We start from the raw sequence: 26,067 nt of genomic DNA, 5'->3' as shown, positions 1-26,067 counted from the left end.
CATCGCGTTGATTGTGAAGAAGGCCATTCCTATCTGATCACAGTGTCTGCTGTTAACCACTAGCACTCTCCAGCTTAAGGGCCGGGCAAGGGACTTCATGGCCCTGATCCCTGGCTTCCTCCTTAGAACATATTATTACTGAGTTATTTTTATAAAATAATCAGGCTTTAAAAATAGCCTGACATGGTGGTGCATGCTTGTTGTGATCCCAGTATTTGGGAGGCTGAGGCAGGAAGATGGCAGGTTCACAACCACCCTCAGCTACATAGTGAGGCCCTCCACAACTTAGTGAGACCCTGTTTCAAAATAAAGAATAAAAATTAGGGTTGGAGGTATATCTTAAAGGTAGATGCCTCTGGGTTCGATCCCCAGTACCGTAAAAAACAAAATCATTTTCAACATTAACCAGATTTTAGAACTGCACAGCCCAAAACGTGGCCAATGCAGACAGAGATGTGCTGTGAAAATAAGCACTGTATTTTGACAACTCAGTTTTTTTTAATCTCAATAATTTTTATTGATTTATGAAAATGTTTTAGATATATTGGACTAAATAAGATATATTATTAAAATTAATTTCTCCTGTTTCTATTGACATTCGTGGGGGTGTATTAGAGGTTGAGCTCAGAGGCAGTCTACCTCCAAGCGACACCTCCAGTCCTTTTTATTTTTTATTTGGAAACAGAGTCTTACTAGGTCACTGAGAACCTCACTAAGTTACCGAGGCTGGCTTCAAACCTATGACCCTTCTGTCTCAGCCTCCCAAGTACCAGGCTTATTTATAGGCCTGTACCACCATCATGCCTGGCTCTATTGACTTTTGTTAATATGGACACTAGAATACTTAAAAGTGTACACGTGGCTCACACTGTATTTCTATTGGACGGCACCATTTTATAACAAGCCAGTCCAGTTTGTCAACACCCTGAGGAAAGCCAGCCTGACCTTGAGAGGGCTGTTGGCCAGTGAAGCGCCTGCCACAGCGGAGCTCGCTCCTCCCTGTTTGTTTGTTCTGTGTGGCTTTTGAAGTTTCCCCAAGTTGCTGCCCTTCATTGAGTATTTGCAGGGGAAGGTGTGTGAGCAGTATCTGTCCTGGCTGTGACTGAAAGCCCAGCTACCTACCAAGGATGGGGAGAGGGAGGGCAGCTGCTGGGAACACCAGGGAGACCTAGGAAGAGCGAAGAGAGGGCCAGGGAGGGAGGGAGACAGAATGAGCCCCTCCCTTCACAGGTGCAGGGGCCCCTGACTGCCCTCTCCATCCTTCACAGTCAGACCACGCTATGGAGGGCAAAAGAGTCATTAAAAGCAGGGCTAGGGATGTGTGCACACGGACACACAGAGCTGGGAGGAGCTCCAGCCGCCATCTGAGCTCAGGCTGGGACACTGTCCTGGTATTTCAGCTCCGTTCATGCTGGTCTCTCCTGGGTAGCAACTTGTAGGTCATGTCACTTAGGATAGGGCCAGGGCCATGAACTAGCTGGAGAGGCACATACCCCACTTTTTAACAGCCTTATTGGGATATAATTCGCATACAGTTTGCCTAATCAAAGTATAATTCCATGGTTTTTAGTATAGTCGTATGATTGTGCACCCATCACCACTGTCTAATTTTAGAGCATTTTAATCTCCCATTAAAGAAACTGCCTACCCATCAGCAGTAACTGCGTATCCACCTCCCCACGCCCACACACCTCATTCCTCCCAGCCCCTGACAACCACTAATCTACTTTCTGTCGTGATAGATTTGCCTGTTCTGCAAATCTCCTGTAAGTGGAATCATCCACTGTATGACTTTTGTTACCGGCTTCTTTTGCTTAGCATGATATTAACTAATTGTTATTGATACATTATAATTATTATAATAGTGGGATTCATCCTGATATATTCATATGTGCACATCATAGAATTTGGTCAGTTTCTTTTCTCAGTACCTCCCTTTTCCTCTCCTTCCCTCCTCTAGCCCCTTCCTCCACTCTTCTGCTCTCCCTTCTGTTTTCACTAGCATATTTCTATTGTATCACATTTTACTTATGTTTTATCAGTTGATGGATGTTTGGGTATTCCTACTTTTTGGATATTAATAATGCTGCTAGAAACATGAGTATGTTTTTTATTGACACACACTCACACACATGTTTTTTTGGGTGGTACTGGGGTTCCTGGAAACACTTCTACCTCCGGGCTACACTCCCAGACCTATTATATATTTTTATTTGGAAACAGGGTCTCTTAAGCTAGCACGGCTGGCTTCAAACCAACGCGATCCTCCTGTCTCCGCCTCCCAAGCGCGGGGATTACAAGCGTGCACCACCACGCCCAGCGTGACATATGTTTTTAATGTTCTTGGGTGTGTAACTAAGAGAATTTGAGAGTCATATAGTAACTCTGTATTCAACCTTTTGTAGAACTGCCAAACTGTTTTCCAAAGCAGCTGCCCTATTTTATATTTTTACCAGTAATGTTATGTCTCCACATTCTCACCAACAGTTGTTATCATCTAGTTTTTTTTATGATATTCTAGCCACCCTAGTGAGTGAGAAGTGGCAGCTCATCATGGTTTTAATTTGCATGTCCCTGGTGACTAATGGTCTTTTCCTTTGCTTTTGGGCCATTAGACACATATTAACACACACATATTAATTGGTGAAGTGGCTGTTCAAGACATCATCCCATTCTTGAGTTATGTGTGGTTTCTGTATTGGCTTGTAAGGGCTCTTTATATAAGATATATGATTGACATATATATATATATATATATGGTATATGATATATATAGATATAGATATAACATGTATATATATAACATTAGAAATACAGATCTTTTATTAGAGGAAGTAATACACACACACACACATACACACATATTAAGTATTTTCTTCCAGTCTATGGTTTGCCTCTTTCTTTCTTTCTTTCTTTCTTTCTTTCTTTTTTTTTTGTGGTACTGGGGGTAGAACCCAGAGGCTTTCTACTTCCAGGCTATACTCCCAGCCCTATTTTATATTTTATTTGGAAGCAGGGTCTCACTAAGTTGCTGAGAGCCTCACTAAGTAGCTGAGGCTGGCTTCCAACCTGTGCGATCCTCCTGTCTCAGCCTCCTAAGCGCGGGGATTATAAGCCTGCACCACCACCCCCGGCTTCTTCTTCTTTTTTTTTTTTTTTTAAATGGTTCTAGAGATTGAACTCAGGGGCATTCTACCTCTGGCTACACCCCCAGCCCTATTTTATTTTTTATTTTGAATCAGCATCTCCCTAAGTTGCAGAGGGCCTCATTAAGTTGCTACGGCTGGCTGTAAACCTGTGATCCTGTCTCAGCCTCCCAAGTACTGGGATTATAAGTATGCGCCGCCAAGTTTGGCTTGGTTTATCTTTTAAGTGGTAAATGCCTTTTAATGGTATTTTTTAATTAAACAGACATTTTTAATTTTAAAAATGTCCTTTTTGTTTATAGTTGACATGTTTCTTTTGTCCCATTTAAGAAATCTTTGTTTCCTCCAAGGCCCTGAAGGTATTCCCTTCTGTTTCTTTGTAGAAGTTTAGTAATTTACCTTTCACAAGTAGGCGTATGTATGATCTGCGTGGGACTCATTTTTGTGTGTGGTGTGAGGTAGGAATCAAAGTTCATATTTTTCCATATTAGCCATATCTGATTAACCGAGCACCATTTATTAAATATGACTATAATCATGTAACTGTGTAAGTGGGAGTTAGACTCTCCATATTTCCTGTCCTGAGATGGCTTTGGGTCTGCTTCTAGAAGATGAACGTCACGGGTCTCTGAATGTTGTGACTTGGCAGCTGCTGAAGGCTGGAAGCCCTTGGCTTGAGCTGGAGGCAGAACGCTGCCTGCTAGGGATGGTGGCCTGAGTCCCATCGGGGTTCCAGAGAGTGGCCTTGGCCGTGTCGAGTCGCCCCTGCCAGGGTCTGGCTTCTACTTTCCACACTCACACGGGCTACCTTGACAGGGTCCCAAAGCTGATGGGACGGAGGGCTAATTTATCAACAGAGTTCCTCTCTACCCCCTGAGCGCTGAGCACTGGCCTCTGTGCAGCTCTTTGGACAAAGCAAGCTCCTTCTAGCCTACAGGTTTTATATTTACTGTTCCCTCTGCCTGAACCACTTCCCAACCTGCTCCTGCTTCTCGTTTTCCTCAGCGCCCTGACCCTCATGTCTACAAAGCATCATCCCAGTGAGTCTGTACCGTTCATCTCCTCTGCTTGTGTGTAGCACTCATCACTGTAATTTTATTACCTCGCTAGTTATATACTTGTATATCTTGTCTTCCTTTGTATCATGGAATATTAGCTCCATGATACACAGACCGTGCCTCCTCACCTCTGCATGGTCAGCCCTGAGCACGTACGTGGGAGAGTAGGCACCATTCACGGTTCTTGAGTTCTCAAGAGACTCTCAAGATGCCAACTTGTAAGTTTCCTTGGAGAAGCACACCGTCAAGTGGTGTTGAGTTGGCCTGACCAGAGCAGGCTTCACCCACTTGCTGGCTTCATGGGAGTCTGATCACTAGAGGGTTGCTGGGGAACATGGAATCAAAGAAGTTGGTGCTGGCTCCTGTATGGGCGCCTCTGATGCCACCCTTTCCTGTGTCTGTCACAGAGAAAGTGTGGATTCATTCACTGCCTCCCTCAGAAAACAGACACTGTGTGGTCTGCTGTGCACAGGGCCTGTACACTCCCTGCCTTTGAACAGTGCTGGACTGTGCCCTGCATGTTTGCCCCTGTGGTCCTTATCTTTCTGTCCTTTGGTTACTTAGTCACGTATTTTTGACACATTTTAGAGAGATATGGGGGTCACGCTCTAGCTTTAAAGCCCAGAAAACCATTCAGTCCTTCGTGTGTGTGTGTGTGTGTGTGTGTGTGTGTGTGTTACTGGGGCTGGAACCCAAGGGCCTTCTACCTCCGGGCTACACTCCCAGACCTATTTTATATTTTATTTGGAAACAGGGTCTCTTAAGCCAGCTGAGGCTGGCTTCGAACCTGCATGACCTTCCTGTCTCAGCCTCCCAAGCGTAGGGATTACAAGCGTGCGCCACCACAACTGGCCAGTCCTTCTTTTAAAAATGTTTTGTTTTTCCAGGTGTGCTGGCACACACTTGTAATCCCCCTGCTTGGGAGGCAGAGATAGGAGGATCATGTAGGTTCAAAGCCAACCTCGCTAGTTTAAGAGGCGTTGTTTTCAAATAAAAAGGGTTCCATCCCAAGTACCACCAAAAAAAAAAAAAAAAGTTTTATTTTCAGTTCAGTCAACACAAAGCACTGATGGATGCCGGGGACACAGTGATGGAAAGGGCAGAGCAGTCTTGCCCTTTGGGGCAGACACTAAGTTGACAAATGACGATCTGCAGCATGATTACACTCAGCTAAGCACGGCAGGGAGTGCGGAGAACCCGAAGCTCCGAGGATGACACCCTATGGCCTGGCCTGATCACTGCTCCCACAGACCATCTGCCTGTGGCATGGGGCCCCTCCTGCAGGGCACGCAGCAGCCCCCTTGTCTGGCATAGTGAGGACAGCCTGGACAGAAAATTAGCCCTTTTTAAAGTGGTCAAGAAGCCGGGCATGGTGGCGCATGCTTGTAATCCTAACATTAGGGAGGCTAAAGCCAGAGGATCCGGATTCACAGCCAGCCTCAGCTATTTAGTGAGGCCCTCCACAACTTAGACCCTGTTTCAAAATAAAAAATAAAAAATCAGGCTGGGGGTGTAGCTCTGAGGTCGAATGCCCAGGGTTCCATTCCCAGCTCCACAAAAGACAGAGAGCAAGGGTAAGAGAGATCTTACGTCCCACTGCTCAGCCAGACCCCTCTCTAGGACCTACCCCTTGCCTTCAGTGTAATGATACCTTAGTAACTCAAGAAGACATTTCTCCATTTTGGGTCCCTGGTGGCAGGCGCTTCTCTGGTGTAGATCCCAGGCCAGTCGTGAGGCCCCCGCGGCTAAAGGAGCCTAGGAAGAGGGGTGAGAAAGGGAAACAGCAGCCATCACCTGCGTGTGATGCACCTTCTCTCCTCCCCAGCCCTTCCCCAGAGGGCGGTGCACACCCTCGGCACTGTCCCCAAGGAGCCCACTGCCCACTGTCTTTCCCTACAGCCTGAGAGAGTTAAAGGCTTTTCTAGAGAATCCTTTCCTGATGCCTGCTCTGTTGTTAGTGAATTACGTCTGAACATTTCCCAGTAGTCTCCACCTCAGTGGGGATAGAAACCCTTCCTGGCCCAGAGAGGGGCATAGCAGGGGGTGTGGGCTGGGGACAAATAGGAAGCTTCCAGAAGGAGGTGAGGGGTGACCCCTGAGCTGAGTCCCAAGGGATAGTGATGTCTCCGATGGAGGCCATGAGCACAGGCTGCAGATGGCAGGATCTCCGTGTGTGTGTGAGGCTGCCAGGACGGCGAGGTTGCAGGCAGCGGCTCCACCTGCCTCTTTTCCTCCAGGAGTTCCCCTGGGCCTGATGACCCAGGCAGCCTTTGTTCAGAATCCAGCCTTGTGCGTGGTCCCCAGTACATACCCTGGTCGACACAACTTCCCATCCCAGGCCAAAGGAAGCACCTGCCAGTTCTGAGGACCCCGGGCTGGAGGCCCCCCAGGCTCCCGAATTGGAACTGCCGCTCTGACCCCAGGAGTCTCGTAGTATCTGAAGGACTCAAACTGTCCAGAGCAGCGCTTCCGGGCCAGCCCCAGCCCGGCTCCCCTTTGCTGTGTGCATAGGTTAGGAGGGCCGTCTTGATTGAGGGGTTGGAAATAGCCAAGTCAGGGTGAGGTTGGTGGCACTTAGCAAAACAGCTGGTCTAGTCTCGTTATGTGACTCATTTCCTCTGTATAGACACTACTTAGTGCCTCCCAGCCAGCTTCCATGTTTAGTACAGAAAGGAAAGGCTTGAAATAGTGAAGAAAAAAAAGGAACTGGAATCCATTCCCACAAGCCCAGTGACCCCAGACTTCCCCTACTTCCCCTGTCTGTGAGCAACTCAAACTCAGCAGCAGAGGGTGGGGAGGGTCTGCTGGGGCTCTCGGGGGCCTGCTCACAAGTGGGGAGCAGGGACAGAGGCAGCTAGAAGGGACTGAGTCCTGCTCAGTGACAAATTTCTTATCTCAAACTCTCTAAGCAGACTAGGCATGGTGGCACATGCCTATAATCTCAGTACTTGGAAGGCTGAGACAGGAAGATCACAGGTTCAAGGACAATCTCAGCAAGCTTGTGAGACCTTGTTGCAAAATAAAAAATAGGAGCCAGGCACAGTGGCACCCTCTTGTAATCCCAGTATTTGGGGAGGCTGAGACAGGAGAACAGCTTCAACTACTCAGTGAGGCCCTCAGCAGCTTAGTGAGACCTTGCTTCAAAATAAAGAATAGCCGGGCCTGGTGGCACACACTTGTAATCCCAGGATTCCGGAGGCTGAGACCAGAAGATCACGGTTTGCGGACAGCCTCAGTTACTTAGCGAGGCCCTTTGCAACTCAGTGAGATCCTGTTTCAAAAAATAAAAAGAAGACTAAAAAATAGGGCTGAGGTTGTAGCTCGGAGGTACAGTGTCCCTGGGTTCCATCCCCAGTACTGAAAAAAAAAAAAAGAATAAAAAAAAAAAATAGGGTGTAGCTTAGAGGTAGAAGGCCCCTGGGTTTCATCCTCAGTACCACAAAAAATAAATAAAATTAAAAAGTAATAAATAAAAAATAAAATAGGGATGAGGTTATAGCTCAGAGATAGAGTGCCCTTGGGTTCTATTCCTAGTACCAAAAATAAGTAATAAAAAGGGCTGGAGGTGTAGCTCAGAGGTAGAATGTTCCTGGGTTCGATGCCCAGGACCAAAAAATTAACAGCAGCAAAAAAAATCCTATAAGAGGGCCAGAAAAACCCAATGTGCTGAGACAATTTGCTGTCCACCTGCAAAAAAATATTGTACCCTTTCCTTTTACTTTACATGAAAACTAACTCAAAGTGGATCGTAGAGCTAAATGTAAGAGCTAAAATTATAAAGCTCTCAGCAGAAAATGTAGGAGTAAATCTTTGTGACACTGATTTCAGCAGTGGTTTCTTAGATACAACACCAGAAACACAGAAAAAAGAAAAATTAGATAAATTGGACTTCATCAAAATTAAAAACTTTTATGTTTCAGAGGGCACCATAAAGAAAGTGAGCCAAGCCCAGTGGCACACCCTGTAATCTCAGTACTTGGGAGATTCAGACAGGAAAATCACAGGTTCAAGGCCAGCCTCAGTAACTAGTCCAACCCTGTTTCAAAATAAAAAATACAGCTGGGCAGGGTAGCTCAGGCTTTTAATCCCAGTATTTGGGAGGCTGAGACAGGATTATAGGTTCAAAGCCAGCCTCAGCTACTTAGTGAGGCTCTCACCAACTTAGTGAGACCCTATTTCTTATATAAAGAACAAAAATATAGGGCTGGGGGTGTAGCTTAGAGTTAGAATGCCCCTGGCTTCCATCCCCAGTACTGCAAAATTAGTTAATTAATTAATTAATTAATTAAATAGGGCTGGGGGTGTAGCTCAGAGGTAGAATGCTCCTGGGTTTAATCTCTAGTAGCACAAAAATTAAAAATAAATAAAAAATATATTTGATACCGTTGCAACATAAAATGGGCAAAGGAATCAAATATATTTTTCTCCAAAGAAGATGTACTACTGACCAGTGAGCATGTGAAAAGTTGTTTCGTGTCATCAGACATCAGGGGAGCGTAGATCAAAACCACAGTGAGAGGGCACTTCACAGCCATAGCGTAGCTGAAACCCAGAAGACATAATAAAAACGCTGGAGAGTGTATAGAGAAGTTGGAACCCTCATAAATTGCTGATTGGAATGTAAAATTGTACAGCCGCTTTGGAAAAGTTTGATATTTTCTCAAGAAGTTAAACATAGTTATATAAGACCCCACAATTCTACTCCTTGGTATATACATAAAAACTCATACCTGAATATTCATAGCAGCATTATTCATAATAGCCAAAAGATGGAAATAGCCCAATGTCCATCAGCTGACGAATGGAAAACACAATGTGGTACATATGCACAATTATTTGGCAATAAAAAGGAGTGGACGTTTACCCACGTTTACAATGTGGCTGAACCTTGAGAACAGTATTCGCAGAGAAAGGAGCCATTCACAAAAGACCACAGAGCATATGGTTCCTTTTACATGAACGTCTAGGATGTGCACATCCATAGAGACCGAAAACAGATGGGTGTGCCTAGAGCTGAGGCAGTCGTGAAGAAATGGGGGTGACTGCTGGTGGGTATGGGCTTTCCTTTTTGGGGTGATAAAATGTTCTAAATATAGATAACAGTGTGGTTGCACAACTCTGAATTAACCAAAATAATTGAATTGTATTCCCATTTTTAAAAATGGGTTAATTTTATGGTACGTAAGTCATGACATTTTTAGAACACTTAAAAACAAACAGACTTTGTCTTTACCATTGCAATAGGAAAGCAAGAGCTGGATCTCCGAAGATGACTTTTACCGGCCGACCCAGGAGTGCACCCCGGACAGCGCTTCAGATCACTCCAGAGCCACTTCTAGAGGGACTCCGGAGCCAAGGCCTGCTCTCCACAGACATTTTTCTCAAGGACCGAGAAAGAGTAGCTCTCTGGGGGCATTAGACAAAGCGTGTGTGCCTTCCCCAGGAAGCCAAAAAGCCAGGGCAGCCCCGGCTCAGGAACATAAGAACTTTTGGGTGGTGCATCGAAGGCAGATGGGTAAGCGGCTCTTCAGGGTTCCATCTGCAGGGACTGTGCCTTTCAGAAGTAGCTGTAAAGTCCCGTAAGCCTTCACCTGATGGGTAGCGTGTTCTCTCAGAAAAACCTTGTCACACTAGCGCTTAGTAATTCAGGAGAGCATTTCAGGAAAAGTGCTCTATTAGCTTCTAAAGCCATATTAAAATGGTGTTCGAAACTGCTTGTAGAGAACAAAAATCAGAAATATTTTCCTGGAAATTATGCTATAAAATTTAATATTACAGAGGACTTTTTTTTTTTTTTTTTTTGGCAGTACTGGGGATGGGACCCAGGGACATTCTACCTACAAGCTACACCCCCAGCCCTATTTTTTATTCTTTATTTTGAAACAGGATCTCACTGAGTTGCAAAGGGCCTTACTAAATAGTAGCTGAAGCTATCTGTGAACTGCGATCCTCCTGTCTCAGCCTCCCAAATGCTGGGATTACAAGCATGCGCCACCGTGCCCGGCTCTACAGAGGACTCTTAATTCCCTCTGTGGCTTAGGGCAGACCCTGCCCTAAAGACCCAGATACTTTAATGGCTCCTTCCAAATACTTTTAGATGGTTTATTTAACAACTCTGGTGGGGTTTATCAAACCTTCTGTTTGTTTCTGTCTTCCATGTGTTATTTATGGGAGACCACCCTGATCTCCAAACCTTGTGAAATTCCAGAAGACATTAAATAACCATACCTATTTTTTTTTCTGTAGCCTTCAAAATGGATTTTCGTTTATAACAAGAAAGGTGCCCTAGCATTGGTCTTCTTCCCTCCTTTTCTTTTTAACGCCAGGTTCATGGGCCCTGCCCCAGGTGGTGTGGGCAGAGCTCTGGTCTCCATGTTGGCATCTTTTGAGTTTGTCCTCTGAGAAGGTGTGCCTCTTGCTTAGGCATGCCACCTGGCTCCCTGAAGGGTCGGAAAACTCAACACAGTAGTTTGTAATCTCCAAGTCTAGGAGAGGCTGGGAGAGAATCGTGCGTCCTTTGGGTGCCTGGGTATTGGCAGGGGAGCAGGAGCACTGAGCAGTGCACGTCTCACTCATTCACTCACTTGGAAGATATTTTGGGGGTATCTGTGATGTGCCTGGGAGCATTCTAGGCTCTGGGAAACAGGAAGTAAAGCAGTGTCCCTGCCTTCACTTACATTCTAGTAGGGAGAGCCAGAAAATAAGAATAAGTCAGGCATGGTGGCGCACACTTGTAATCCTAGTACTCTGGAGGCTGAGACAAGAGGATCGCAGGTTCGCAGCCAGCCTTAGGAACACGAGGCCCTCCACAACTTAGCAAGACCCTGTTTCAAGAGAGAAAATAAAGCTGAAGGTGGTGGCGCCACTTGCAATCCCAGTACTCGGGAGGTTGAGACAGGAGGTTCACGCGTTCTCATTTAGTCTCAGCTACTTAGTGAGGCCCTCCACTACTCAGTGAGACCTTCTTTCAAAATAAAGAATAAAAAATGGGCTAGGAGGCCGGGCGTGGTGGCGCATGCTTGTAATCCCCGCGCTTAGGAGGTGGAAACAGGAGTAACGCGCTGGTTTGGAGCCCAGCCTCACTGGCTTAAGAGACCCTGTTTCCACATAAAAAAAAGTTAAAAAATAGGTCTGGGAGTGTAGCCCGTGGGAGTGTATCCGGGAGGTAGAAGGGCTTCCAGGAACCCCAGTACCACCACCAAAAAAAAGGGGGGGGGGCTAGGAGTGTAGCTCAGAGGTAGAATGCCCCTGGGTTCTATCCCCAGTACCTCCCCCCAAAATAATAAAAAATAAAATAAACTAGGACCAGGGGTGTAGCTCAGAGGTAGAACGCTCTTGGGTTCAATCCCCAATACCATAAAAGAAAAAGAAAAAAGGAAGGAAGGCATTTGACAAGTAAAGGTGGAGTCCAGTGAGGCGACGGTGGGTGAAGGACGGCCAGCCCTGGATGTGGTAGGAGACGGGGAGGAAGGCCTGAGGTGGCCAGAGTTTCAAGTAGGGAGAAGAAATGCAAAGAGCCTGTTCTGGGAACACACTTGACACTACCAGGGACCGTGTTGACTAGTGGCTGGAGCAGCGGGGAGGGGAAGCGAGGGACGACAGTGGGCTGGGCCGTGAGCCCTTTGCCCGGGGAGCGGCAGAGAGACCTGATCCAGCTTTCTTTCTTTTTTCTTTTTTGTGATACTGGGAGTTGGACCCCAGCTAGAGAACACAAGGGGAGTTGTTGGCATCAAGCCCTAAGAGCAGGCAAACTCACCTAGGAAGAGACGAGCCCGGGGAGCTCCAGAGCCCTGCAGCCCGGGGGCCAGGGCACTGTGGGGAGGCTGGGGAGCTGGGGCCACCACAGCCGGGGCACCTGTGACCTTCCAGGAGCAGGTTCAGTGGGATAAAGGGAAAAGGTCTAATTGGAGCAGGTTCGGGAAGGAATGGGAGCAGAGAAACCAGAGACAGAGACGTCGATGCTTCCTCACACAGACAAGCTGGTGATTAGAGATTTTAAAGATGGAAGAGTATCAGCAGGCTGCGCGCCAACAGGAACGACCCAGTAGAGCAGGGAGGAGGGGGTGACACAGGAGGGGGGAGGATTGCTGGGAGATGTGCTTGTCCTTGAGTGCGCACGGGAGGAAGCAGGAGTGTGGCACAGACACTGGCCGGGCAGCAGGGCACTTTGAGGGCGATTGGAGGGCGTCGTCTAAGCATTGTCATCTTCTCAGCAAGGTGCAGGAAGCACGGTCAGCAGCCGAGGGGCAGGCATCCAAGCACTCAGAAATATTCCCATCCACTGGCAGAGTCCCATTGGGCAGAGCCCCGTGGCCGGAGGTGGTCCCTGCGGCCACCCCCACATAGGACATCAGCCACCGGAGAGGGCCTGGGGTGGTAAGGGGACAGGCCCTGTACTCTAAAGTGCCTCTTTCTGCCTCCAGGGCTGTCCAACCCGTTCCGGGGCCTCATGAAGCTGGGCACGGTGGAGCGCCGGGGCGCCATGGGCATCTGGAAGGAGCTCTTCTGCGAGCTGTCCCCTCTGGAGCTGCGTCTCTTCGTGAACCACGAGGAGCGCACCTGCGTGGAGAGCTGCTCCCTGCTGCGCTGTGAGGCGGTGGGGCCGGCCCACAGTGATGGGCGCTTTGAGCTGGTCTTCTCCGGCAAGAAACTGGCTCTGCGTGCCTCCTCCCAGGATGAGGCCGAGGACTGGCTGGACCGGGTGCGGGAGGCCCTGCAGAAGGTCCGGCCACAGCAGGAGGACGAGTGGGTGAACATCCAGTACCCGGACCAGCCCGACGACCTCCCCGAGGCGCCACTGGGCAGCCACCCCTCTTCTTCAGCCCCGCTGCTGGAGCCTGCATTCCCTCAGGGCATGCAGTTTGACTGGACGTCTGCCCAGGTTCCGGAGCCAGATGCTATCAAAGAGTCCCTTCTATACCTGTACGCAGACAGGACTTGGATACCCTATATTTTTTCCCTGTCCTTGGAGTCTCTGAAGTGCTTCCGCCTGAAAAACAATGAGAAGATGTTAAGCGACAGCCACGGGGTGGAGACCATCCGAGACATCCTGCCGGACACCAGCCTCGGAGGCCCGGCCTTCTTCAAAATCATCACGGCCAAGGCCGTCCTGAAGCTGCAGGCCGGGAACGCGGAGGAGGCCGCCCTGTGGAGGGACCTGGTCCGCAAGGTCCTGGCGTCCTACCTGGAGACAGCTGAGGAGGCCGTGACGCTCGGTGGGAGTCTGGATGAAAACTGTCAGGAGGTGCTGAAGTTCGCCACCCGGGAGAATGGCTTCCTGCTGCAGTACCTGGTGGCCATCCCCACAGAGAAGGGCCTCGACTCCCAGGGCTGCTTCTGTGCAGGTGCCGACATGACTTCCACAGCCCCCTGCCCGCCTGCCACGCTCCACTTCCTGCGGGGCTCCTGCTTTGGGGCCCCATGGATGTCTCTGTCCTTGCCCTGAGTTGATGCAGCAGAAGGGGCTTGCCCTGCAGCCTCTGCCCCTCCCCAGCACCCACCAGGCCAGCTGCCTGCTTTGGGGCAACCCCTGTCTCTTCCCTGTCCTGCTACCTCCCAGTGCTGGGTGGGACCTATGGGTGGCAGCCCTGCTTCCCGCTGCTTCCCCCCCACACACACACACATTGTCTTACTGCTCTATTACCATATGCTTCTGGAGTGGGGGCATGGGAGCCTCCAAAGCAAATAGCTTTGCATGCTTTTGCAAGTCATGCCTTTCAGTGCCGTCCAGTAGAACTTTCTGTGATACTGTGCTGTCCAGTGTAGTGGCTGTGAGCCACCTGTGGCCGCTGGCTACTTAAGAGTGTGGCTTAGCCGGGCGTGGTGGAACACGCTTGTAATCCCAGCGCTTGGGAGGCTGAGACAGGAGGATCTCACAGGTTCAAAGCCAGCCTCAGCTACTTAGTGAGGCTCTCAGCAACTTAGACCCTGTTTCCAAATAAAATATAAAATAGGTTTGGGAGTATGCCCCGGAAGTAGAAAACCCCTGGGTTCCACCCCCATACCACACACACACAAAAAAAAGAGTGTGGCTTGTGTGACTAAGGAACTGAACTTTCCACTTAAATTTACTTACAAGGCACCTGTGGGGCATGGTCACCGTCTTGGGTGGCCCAGCTCTACATTTCTGCGGCTCGGCTTTTCCTCCTTGAGAATATAATATGGATATCATTCCATATCAGTGCATCTGCCGTGCATTATCATCACGGAATCTAACACCTGTGGGCAATCTAACTAGCCAGGCACTCTGTGTGGATCTTCTCATTTAGTCCTCACAGTAGCCCTGTAGAGATGGGGCTTCATTTTCTCTGTTCATAGGTGAGGACACCGGGCCTCACCTTGTCTCATTTATACTTTCTCATAAACCCTTGTCGTGGGAAGTCAGTAAGTGGCAGAGGCAGACCTGGACCTTGGCAACAGGGCCCCAGAGCCTGTGCTTCCCGGTGGGCAGCGCCCTCTAGTTGTCTGAGGCTGTGTGGTAGCCCCCTCCCCACTGTCCAGGGCACGAGGCCAGCTGCCCTGCTGGAGAGGGCCAGAGCAAGAAGCCGAGGCCCGGAGTCAGACGACCTGTTGGGGTGGAGCTTGTGGGACCAGCAGAGAAAACCCACTTCAGGTATCTGGAAGGAAGTGGCCTGCGGCGGGCCACCCGGAGGATGGCAGAAGTGGGCAGAGCACAGCTGCGTGCAGAAAACATCTGCAGGCCGCCGCCCGCCCCAGCGCGCCCTCGCTGCTCACGCTCGCTTGTGGGGGGAGGCTGGTGTGCTGCGCAGTGGCTGTCACCTGCCGGCCTGCAGTCGGCCCAAGACCCAAGCGTCGGGCAGCACAGCCCAGTGGCCAGGCAACACCAACCGCTGCTGTCCTGGTGTAGTTCTGTTTGCCAAGTGCTTTTAGGACCTTGTCTCATTTATACTTTGTCATAAACCCTCAAAACAGCAAGCAGTGGCTGTTTTAGACTGAAACAGAATGTTGAGAAAATTAGGTGAAGGTCAGGATGAGGCAACAACTAGGCAGAAGAGTTAGCCTGAGGTCCTGCAGCCGGCAGGACTCAGCAGGGCCTTAGCTTTTCTCCCCAGTGTGGAGAGCTCTGCTGTGGTTCACTGTTCCCTCTGGCCCTGCTGTGGAGAGACCTCTGACCGAGGGAATGAATGGCCCTACCCTACTGTCCTAAGCTCTGGCTTAGGCAGCATCCCGGGCAACATCCACACTGCCCTGCCTCCTGCCAGCTTCCCCAGCCACTCTGGCCAGGCCCCAAGGTTGTTACTTCTGTGACTGGGCCCTAGTGGAGGGCTGAATGGAGAGGAGGCTGCACTGGGGAGCCAGCAGTGGCACCATTGCATCAGGAGAGTATCATGGAAGAAAGCCCAGGCTTTGGGCTTTGGAACCAACCACGCCCAATTTTATTTTATTTTATTTTTGGTATTGAATGATGAAGCCAGGAGCATTCTACCTTTGAGCTATACCTCCAGCCTCTTCTTATTTTATCGTTGGGGGGGTACTGGGGATTGAACTCAATGGCATTCTACCTCCAAGCGACACTCCACCCCTATTTTTTGTTCTTTATTTTGCTTTGGGGGGGCAAGTTTAAGCAATTTTTATTATTACAAAGGTAGAAAGAAGAGACAGAGGAATAAAGCACCACATCAGAGAAAATGCAGTGGAATGTCTTGAAAGTAAGACACTCTTATTCTTTATTTTAAAACAGGGTCTCACTAAGTTGCAGAGGGCCTCACTAAGTAGCTGAGGTTGCCCACGAACCAGGATCCTCCTGTCTCGGCCTCCCAAATGCTGGGATTACAAGCGTGCACCACCACCACCTGCTCTGTTTTGTTTTGTTTTGAGACAGGGTCTCCCTAGGTTACTACAAATCTTACTAAATTGCTAAGGCTGGGCTTGAACCTGCAGACCTCCCTCAGCCTCCCAAGTACTGGGATTACAGGCGTGTACTGTCATGCCCAGTGCCACACCCAAATCTGAGTGCCACTTTTCTAAAAAAAAAAGACAACTAGCAGGCCCTTCCTCCACTGTAGCTTCTGAGTCACTCAGCCGACTGTGGCCCCCATGTACTCACCCACTGCCTGTCTCCCCAGGCTGCTCCCGGCAGATCGGCTTCTCCTTTGTACGACCCAAGCTCTGTGCCTTCTCTGGCCTCTATTACTGTGACATCTGCCACCAAGATGATGCCTCAGTCATTCCAGCCAGGGTCATCCACAACTGGGATCTCACCAAGCGCCCGGTAAGTCTCAGGCCCAGCACGTGACCACCACAAAGGGCTGCCCGAGTGACCGAGGAGCGCCCTCCCCTCTTTGCTGTTGCTACTTGAAGGAGTCTGACTCTGGAGAAGCCAGAGACGCTGGTTCACCCCTGTGATATGTGGGGGGGGGGCACCCAAGAGACAAGTTCACAGCCCCTGAGCAGAGCTCTGGGAATGCCTGCCTGGGCCAGGTGGGCACCTGAGAGCACATCCCTACAGCTCCCGCAGCAACGTCGGTGGGTGGGATAGGATGAGATAGATTAGCTCTATCAATGGATTGGGTGGGTGGCTGGATGGATGGGAAGATAAATGGATAGACAGTTGGATAGATTGGTGTGTTGGTAGGTGAATGGAAAGAGGGTGAGTGGATGGATGGACAGACTTACCAGCTGGCTGCACCCCTTAATCAGCCTTACTAATGCCAATTCTGAGGGACCCAGGTGGCTACACTTACCTGCAGTTCCTACATCCGTTTACTTATTCTGTGTTTTTATTTTTAATTTTTTTTTTTTTTGTGTGTGTGTGTGTGGTAATGGGGATTGGACCCAGGGGCATTCTACCTCTGAGCTGTACCCCTAGCCCTATTTTTTTTTAAATTTTGAAACAGGGTCTCACTAAGTTTCAGAGGTCTTGAAAAAATAGTTGAGGCTGGCTGCAAACCCGCAGTCCTCCTGTCTCAGCCTCCCAAGTACTATGATTTCAGGCATGTCGTATTGGGGATGGAACCCTTCTACCTCCGGGCTCCACTCCCAGACCTATTTTATATATTTTTTGAATTTGGAAACAGGGTCTCTTAAGACAGCAAGGCTGGCTTTGAACCTGTACGATCCTCCTGTCTCCGCCTCCCAAGCGCGAGGATTACAAGTGTGGATTACAAGTGTGCGCCACCACGCCCGGCTATCCCTGGCTTTATTCTATGTTTTTGAAAGAATACTTTTTCTGGGGATCTACCCATTATAAAGATAAAACATGGTTATTGTTTAACATTTAAAAGTTACAGAATAGCCCAAAGAAATCCAAGTTGCATGTTACCACCTAGAGCTAATCACTGTGTGTCTCGGGTGCAGCCTCTTTTGTGCATTTGTGTACATCCTGCTGGGCTGACCTGGTTTATCACACGCTTCGTTCTCTTAGTGTTGTATCTTGGGTTCCTTCGTATGGCCACCAAATGCTTCTGAGCAAGATATATTCTCGGATGTTGAGAGTTTTCTCCAGCTGAGCTTAGCCACTTTTCTAGCTTGTTGCCATGAGCAAATTAGCTGTGGATGTCTCATCTCTTAAGGGGGGTTAATAATAGCGTCTGGCTCGAGTCCTTGTGAGGACGGTGTGGCAGTGTGCAGCTGTCACTTAGAGACCTGCCTTCCAACAGTGCCCTTTCCCTCCCCCGGGGCCTGTCACACTTCCTGCCCCTAATTCAGTTGTTCAGGGTCTGCCTCAAGGGGCACAAACTTGGCTTCCTCCCAAAGGCACAGATTTCTACTAAGACAGACACAGAAACACAAGGAAATAGCTGTTTGCTTCTCCGGGCCCAGAGCCTGCAGGCCATGCAGTCTTGGCTTGTAGACGGGTCCTTAGCGTGCAGGGAAGGTGATTCCCTGGAGAAATTCCACCCCCCTGGGAGGGGAACCCCAAAATTGGCTTATCCTTGGATGCCCACCCCTGCCCTCAGTGTTAAGTATCTAAATAACTACATATATTTGGGCGTGGTGCTGCACACATGTAATCCCAGCAGGAGGAGTGCAGTTCGTGGACAGTCTCAGCTACTTAGTGAGGCCCTTTGCAACTCAGAGAGACCCTGTTTCAAAATAAAGAATAAAATATAGGGTTGGGGAGCCGGGTGTGGTGGCGCATACTTGTAATCCCAGTACTTGGGAGGCTGAGACAGGAGGATCGCGCAGGTTCGAAGCCAGCCTCAGCTACTTAGTGAGGCTCTCAGCAGCTTAGTGAGACCCTGTTTCCAAATAAAATATAAAATCGGTCTGGGAATGCAGCTCAGAGGTAGAAAGCCCTGGTGCCATCCCCAGTACCACAAAAAGAAAAGAAGAGAAGAGAAAAGAAACAAAGAAAGAAAACTAAGCCTCAGAATCACCAAAAACACACAGAACCATTCAACCATAAAACACATTTGCTCTGTCCTGGACCTGATACCTCTCCTTACTCATTGTTGGAATTCTTGTGTCTTTCCCTTTTTCTCCCTAGGAAAATATCATACTTTTCTAGACATATCCAAGATCGGGAAATATCCAGATCTCCATCAAAGATCCCTGACCTGGGAAAGACAGGAAAATTCAAAATAGAAAGTGTCTGGCCCACGGGCTAGGGCCGCGCTGTTCGCAGTCTCTGCACTGGCTGACCCACTTGCACTGAGGCCCAGTTGTCAGCCCAGGACTGGGTTTCTGCTCTTGTCTCCTCCTGGCCCCAGGGTGGGAACAGCCTCTGGGGAGCAGGATGCCCCTGCTTGTCTGTAGCACTGGCAGTGCCCAGACTTTCCTGTGTAGATCTCATGAGAGCCTCGCTGGAGGCTGGAGGCTAGAGGCTGAGTTGTGGGAAGAGCTGGGCCGGGGCTGGAGGACGGCAGTTTGGCCCAAATCACAGGGGTTCTGCCCCTGGACTGTTCCCAGGCTGGGAGCTGGAACCTCAGGGCCCTAGAATGTGGGGAAAGGAGTTGTCTGGGCTGGCATAGTAGTGTAATCCCAGCAACTTGGGAGACTGAGGCAGGAGGATTGCAAGTTCAAGGCCAGCCTGGCAACTTAATGAGACCCTGTCTCAAAAAAATATGTGTGTGTGTATGTATGTGTGGTGCTGGGGATATTGCTCAGTGGTAGAGCACCCCTGGATCCCATCTTCAGTGCCACCAGAAATAAAGAAAAGGCGGGAGTGAAGGAGAGAGGGAGGATGGGTCGGTTGGTTGTTCACTGTCGGGGGAGGAGAGGGATGCTGGTGGAGCTGGAAGCCAGAGGTCTCCCCAGCCCCCAAATACAGAGCAGTAGTCCCGAGGCCCTTGAGGGACAGCAGGGCCACCGTGGGCCCTCAAATCGCAGTCGACGGCAGCCCACATTTGCTGAGGATGTGCCGCATGCCGCTTACGTGCAGCCTCTTCATCTGAACTCAAAATAACCTTGCCAGGCATTGTGGCGCACACTTATCCCAACGACTCAGAAGGCTGAGGCAGGAGCAAGGGAGTTCAAGGCCAGCCTGGCAACTTAGCATGACCCTGACTCAAAATAAGAGAAAAGCAGAAAAGAAGGGATGGGATGTAGCTCAGAGGCAGAGCGCTCCTGGGTTCAATCCCCAGTACTGAAAAAAAGAAAAAGTCTGGGGATGTAGCCCAGGGGTGGCGTGCATACCTAGCTCGTGGTACAAGGCCTGGGGTGAGCTCCCAGGGCAGCCAAGTACATAAACGATCTCATGAGGTAGGTGCTTTGATTTCCCCTGGCCAGCCTCAGCTCCTGACTGCCACACGGCCTGGCATTTCAGTTAACACGACTGCAGCTCAGACCCGGGCTCTGCCTTCCACGGGCCGACCCAAGAAACCGCTTTGGCCTTTCTGAGCCTGGGTTTTCACATCTATAAAACGGGAATGATGCGCCTTCCCACATGGGAGGTTCTGAGGAGAGGGTGTGGTCAAGGTCCTTAGCCCCGTGTCTGGCAAATAGCAGGTACTCTATTGTTGGCATTGGTATCAGGGACAGGGCCAAGGGCAGGACCCTCAACACCCCACCAGTCTGCTGGGAGAGGTGAGCCTGTCATCAGCTCCACAGAGTTGTGGAGAGCCCTGGTGCTTGCTGGTAGAACCTTGCTAAGCCGAGGCTTCCTGTAGCTGGAGCTGCCAGGACCAGTCACCTGGTTCCTGAGTTGGGGCCCAGAGGACAGCGCCTGTTTCCTTTGGACAGGAAAAGGGGGTTGGGTGTACAGGAAGAGTGGGAAGGGTCTGTGCGGCCCAGGGGGAGGGCGGCTGGACCAGCGTGACCTCCCCATCTCAGCATGGTTGGAAGGGATGGTAGCTGGTTTGGGAGTCAGATAAACTGGGTTCCTGTCTTGACTAGCGTTTTCTGTGCTGCGTGATCTTGGCCAAATAGCTTCATCTCTCTGAACCTCAGTGGACTGAGCATAGCGCTGCCCCCTTGGCGGGGCCACCAGGACAGGTGAGGGTGGGCAGCGCAGCGGTGTGAGCAGCCTTCCCCCTGTGCTGCCCCAGGTCTGCCGGCAAGCCCTCAAGTTCCTGGCCCAGATCCGGGCCCAGCCCCTCATCAACCTGCAGCTGGTGAACCCCTCCCTGTACGAGCACGTGGAGCGGATGCGCCTCATTGGCAGGAGCCGGGAGCAGCTGAAGCTCCTGGGGGATTACCTGGGCCTCTGCCGCAGCGGTGCCCTAAAGGAGCTGAGCAAGAGGTGAGCACGTCGCCGCCGCGCATGCGCAGCTACGTCCACCCTGCTGGGCAGGGCGTTCCCCGGGAGCCGGGCAGGGGCTGGGCGAGGGCTTCCCATTGGGCTTGTGGGATTACCGCATCCTTTGTGAGTGGCTTTGGGGTTTCGCTCATATATTTATTTATTCATTCAACAAATATGTATTGAGAATATCCTAAGTGCTGTGCTCTATATGCGGTGTGTGGAGAACACTGAGCAAAGGAGCCCCAGGTCCTCCTCTCTGGAAACCTCGGGCTTGGCAGAGGAGGCAGAGGAGCCAGCCAGCAAGTCCATCCAGCGGGTGAGGGCAGGGAGAGAAAGGGAGGATGCCAGGAGGTGCAGAGGCTAACCGGATTAGGGGAGGATGGAGTGGGGAGGATCTCCTGGAGGAGTAATTCCTAAGATGAGACCTGAAAAGTGAGTAGGAGTTAGGGAGGGGAAGGGAAGGGGAAAGAGTGCTCCAGGCAGGAACGGCAGGCTCCGGCCACAGAGGAGGGAGTGCGCCGAGAGCATGGTCGGGCTGGCGTGGGAAGGAACGTGAATGAGGTGGCCAGAGATGCAGGCAAGGCCAGGTTTGTCCTCCCCGGGCCAGTCCTCCGTCCAGTCCTCCGTCCTCGGCTGCTTGCTGCTGTCTGTGGCAGCATCCCTCCTGAAATTCTCTAAAGATCATCTGATGGTGACTCGGCCTCCACAGGCCCTTTCAAGAAGCTCCTGAGGAGCCAGGTGAGGTGGCACATGCTTGTAATCTCAGTACTTGGGAGGCTGAGATGGGAGGATCGTAGGTTCGCAACCAGCCTCAACTACTTAGTGAGACACTGTTTCAAAATAAAAAATAGAGCTGGGAGTGTAGATAAGAGGTAGAATGCCCTGGGTTCAATCCCCAGTAAAACACTCCTTTCTCTCTCTTCTCTTCCTCTCTCTCTCTCTCTCTCTCTCTCTCTCTCTCTCTCTCTCTCCTGGGGCCTGGTGCTCAGGGTTAGGAGGTGACCCTGTGTTTCAGAATGGACTTGAAAGCCTCTCTGTGCCTGTCATAAACACCTCCTAGCCCTTAGCTCATTGCCTGGGCTGTGGCCTTCTGGAGGCTTTGCTTGTTGGGGCCCACTGCCCAGCATGGGTTTTGTGTCCCTCATTGCTGGGCCTTTGGAAACAGGGCAGCTCCCCAGGTTCCTCAGGCCTCCCCTGGGGGCTGGTACAGGGAGCACCCATCCTGGCATAGTTCAGTTCCCCCAGAGCCACTCCCACTCCAGGGTGTGCCCAAGGCAGGCCTCCAGGGCCCTGGGTGCTGCGAGGAGCCCTCTGCTAGGCACAGGGTAGAGTTGATTCCTCGCAGACCTGCAGAGCAGCCAGCTGAGCCCCTGGGGCTTTCTTTTCCTCAGGGCCTGGAATCACAGCCCTCTGGAGGGCTCTGCCACCCCACTCTCACCTGGGTACCTGGGCCTCGCCTTGCCGGTGAGGCTCAGTCCTCTCCTGTCTGCCATTCCATGGGGCTCCAGAGAGTGCCTTCCTGCCCCTGACTGGGTGGTGAAACCTCGGATCAGGTGGGGTCTCATCATCCTCCCTGGCACCCACAGAGACCTGCAGACCTGGGCAGGCCAGGCACCTGCAGGGTGGTTCTGGATGCCACCCCCAGTTCCCTGCTTGGCCTGCTGGACTGCCTCAGACTGGCCATAGTGGATGCCAGGGACAGCCTCCCTGGCCCTGCTGTCCTTTCTCGGGCCATCCCCTTCATCTCTGCTGGGCAGGGGCTGGAGGGCCGGGAGCTCCAGGAGGAGATGGAGCTGAGGGTGTGTGGAGTTCTTTTTTCTTTTTTAAATATTTATTTATTTATTCATTTATTTATTTATTGCAGTACTGAAGATTGAACCCAGGGCATCCTGACTCCGAGCTACACCTCCAGTCCTTTTTTTTTTTTTTTTAATTCCTTATTTTGAAACAGGGTTTCACTAAGTTGCAGAGGGCCTCACTGAGTAGCTAAGGCTGAGTAGCCACTGAAAGGTTTGAAACACAGCTGTCATGGCTCAGTCAGCAACACAGGAAAGACCACTCTGGCCAGGCGTGGTGGTACAGTCCTATAATCCCAGTACTTGGGAGGCTAAGACAGGAGGATCTTCAGCGAGTAGGGAGACCCTGCTTCAAAATAAACATGAAAATTTAGGGCTGGGGTGTAGCTCGGAGATAGAATGCCCCTGGGTTCAATCCCTAGTGCCACAATAAAAAGAAAGAAAAAAGAAAAAGACCACTCTGAGCCAGGTGTGGTGATACACACCTGTTATCCCAGTACTTTTGAGGCAAGACAGGAAGATCCAGATTCCAGAGCAGCCTCAGCAATTTAGTAAGGCTCTCAGCAACTTATTGAGACACTGTTTCAAATTTTTTAAAAATAATCCTGGCATGGTGGCAGCGAACGCTTGTAATCCCAGCCTTTGGGAGGCTGAGACAGGAGGATCACACAGGTTCGAAGCCAGCCTCAGCTACTTAGTGAGGCTCTCAGCAACTTAGTGAGACCCTGTTTCCAAATAAAGTATAAAAATAAGTCTGGGAGTATAGCCTAGAGGTAGAAAAGCCTCTGGGTTCCACCCCCAGTACCATAAATAAATAAATAAATAAATAAATAAATAAATAAAATAAAATTTTAAAAAATAAAATGGGTCTGGAGTGTAGCTCAGAGGTAGAATGTCCCTGGGTTCAATCCCCAGTCACACGCATACACACACGCACACGTGTGCACATACACACGCGTGCACATACATACACACACACACACACACACACACACACACACACACCTCTGGCGATGGGATGCAGGGGCAGAGAGTGCCCTGGAAGGCAGCTACTGTGGTCGTTCACCCATGAGTGGGGAGTCAGAAGGAGCAGGCCAGGCAGCGGACTGAGAAGGGTGAGGAGGCTGGGCGGGTCGAGGAGTCAAGAGGAGCTGCAGACTAGTGGGTCCTCTTAGAGAAGGGGATCCTCCCACAGGCCTGGGCACATCTCCAAGAGCATCTACTCGGGCCTTTCCAAGGAGCCATCATAGAAATGCCCTACAGGGGTGTCCCCACCAGGCCCAGAGCTGGAGACAGCTGAGGAGGGACAGGCAGAGGAGGTAGAGGGCCCTGGAGGAGACCGGCAGGCCCAGTCTGCCACCCAGGCCACAGCTTGGCCAGCGTGCCGGGGCCCTTTCCTGCCCCGTTGCCTCAGAGGTAACAGGAGTTAAGAAGCAACCTTCTCCTGTCTTCCTGTTTCTGGAAAGCCCCGGAGCTCCCTCTGGTCCTTCCCCCCAGCCGATGACCTCGCTCTGGAAGACTAAGAGGGCTCTCTGTTGTGTGGGTGAAGAAGGGCCTTGCACGGGCCAGGGCCACTCCAGCGCCCAGGCACTTCTCCCTCGGAGGCCAAAGGCGGGCCCCTTTCCCTCGGCCTCCACTGAGGGTGTGGAGAACTCACTCTCAAGGCTTCACCAGTGTGCGGGCCCAGGGAATCGTGGCTCTCAGGCCAGGCTCTGGGGCTGGCCGCCTCGCAGGTCCTCCAGGACAGAGGGCAGATGACGGGGATAATCTTCCATCCAAATCGGCCCCACCCTTCCTGCCAGCTCAGGGCCAGCCTATGCTACCTGCCCCCCACTCCCAATGTGGTTTCCTGGGGATAAATGGCAGCTTCCTGTTCCCAGAAAGCTGGAATTTCCTGGGGGAGCCAGCACGGTAAACCCAGCAGCAGGTTGGCAGCGTCTTCACCCCACATGGCGCAGTCTGGCCTGCCTGGCTGCTCCTGGGACGTGCCTTCTCTGCTCAGATTGGGCTTCTCCGGACCACAACTAGGGCCCCTGTTCCCAGTGCCCCCAGGGCCTGGCACCACCCCGCCACAGATGTTAGGAGTATCCTGGTGCAGGTGCCGGGGCTTCCTCTGACCTGGAGTGTCCCCCGCCCAGTACGCGAACAGACAGTGAGGCCCGGGTCTGCGCCAGGGAATTTCTGCAGACATTTCCTCTCTGTCCCTCAGGATGTGACTGGGGTCCCTGCCATTGGTGTGGTGGGAACCAGAGCAGACTCTGAGTCCCCGTCCTCCACCCCTCTCACCCCTGAAACAGGATCTGCTGTGCTTAGAGCACATCTCAGTTTCCCCCACATAGCACCGAAACTAGATCTGTGAGTGGCCCTCAGCTCAGCCCGGCTGCCGGAGGGCAGTGGCCTGCCTTTGCATCTCTGTTCCTGCGCTGTTCTGGTATGTGATGACAATAGTGACTCAGTGGATGAGGTTGCAGGCTCTGGAGCCAGACTCCTGCGTTCAGGCTCCTGCTCTGACTTACCGTGTGACCTCAGGCAAGCTAGGTAGCCTCTCTGTTTCCTCTATTCTCAAAATGGGGGCTGCAGTGGGACCAGCCTCGGGGTCACTGTGAGGATCGCACGAGTGAATGCTCGCGGATCTCGCAGCCCAGTTCCTGGTACCAAGTGTCAGCTGTCATCAGCATCATCCTTGTTATTGTTATGTGTTTAGTGTGTGCTGGGCACTGTGCCAAACGCTTTAAGCAAATTATTCAATCCTCAAAACAATTTTCTTTCTCAGGGAGGACACCTAGGGTTCAGAGAGGTTAAGTAACTTGCCCAAGGTCACAATAGCTGCCTAGTGTCCTGGGGACACCAGGGCTGAGCCCAGGCAGGCTGGCTCATGCTCTGGCCAGGCCTGGCCACAAGGAGGTCGTGATGGCGGGCTCACAGTGCTGAGGGACAGAGGTCAAGTGGCACCGGTGGCCTGGTGGCCTGCCATGCAGGCCATCAGAGGAAGCTCTGTGTTTTCTCTGCAGGCTCAACCACAGGAATTATCTCTTGGAATCTCCCCACAAGTTCAGTGTTGTAGACCTCCAGCAGGTGAGCAGGCCGGGCCCCCCAGACCTCTCTACAGGGGTGCCATTCCTGGAGAAGTCAGAACGGGAAGTGGAAGGGCGTGCCCGCAGTTTTCTACCTCTCCCACACTTTGAGTGGGCCTCCCCGTTGCCCCTTCCTGGGCAGGGACTGATCCCCGGGCCCTCTAGAGAGAGCAGGCACCCCACAGAACCTGGGATGCCAGGGTAAGAGTCTGGGACACTGCTTTCCTCAAGGGCGGAGTGGGTTTGGGTCCCGTCTGTAACTCCCTGGGGCCTCAGTCTCCCGGCCCACGTGGAAGGCAGGCCGACCCTCCAGGCAGGAGCCAAGGTGCCCAGCAGCTGCCTGAGGCCCTG

The 26,067-nt window shown here is 51.3% G+C and overlaps 1 protein-coding gene across 1 annotated transcript in view; it reads left to right on the top strand.

Moving 5' to 3' along the window:
• Positions 1–26,067, top strand: part of PLEKHM1 (pleckstrin homology and RUN domain containing M1) — a gene marked incomplete at both ends in the record, with an annotated part of 49,001 nt that overhangs the window by 21,557 nt on the left and 1,377 nt on the right. Inside the window, 5 exons of the mRNA XM_080713554.1 lie at positions 9,449–9,719; positions 12,628–13,548; positions 16,291–16,436; positions 20,653–20,846; positions 25,654–25,717. Coding sequence (XP_080569680.1) covers positions 9,449–9,719; positions 12,628–13,548; positions 16,291–16,436; positions 20,653–20,846; positions 25,654–25,717 — 1,596 coding nt within the window. The remainder of the gene's footprint in view (positions 1–9,448; positions 9,720–12,627; positions 13,549–16,290; positions 16,437–20,652; positions 20,847–25,653; positions 25,718–26,067) is intronic.

Source organism: Muscardinus avellanarius (assembly GCF_963383645.1).
Source record: "Muscardinus avellanarius genome assembly, chromosome: 16".
NCBI classification, from domain to species: domain Eukaryota; kingdom Metazoa; phylum Chordata; class Mammalia; order Rodentia; family Gliridae; genus Muscardinus; species Muscardinus avellanarius.
The sequence above is the reverse complement of the archived record's forward strand: the minus strand, read 5'-3'. Positions and strand labels throughout refer to the sequence as shown.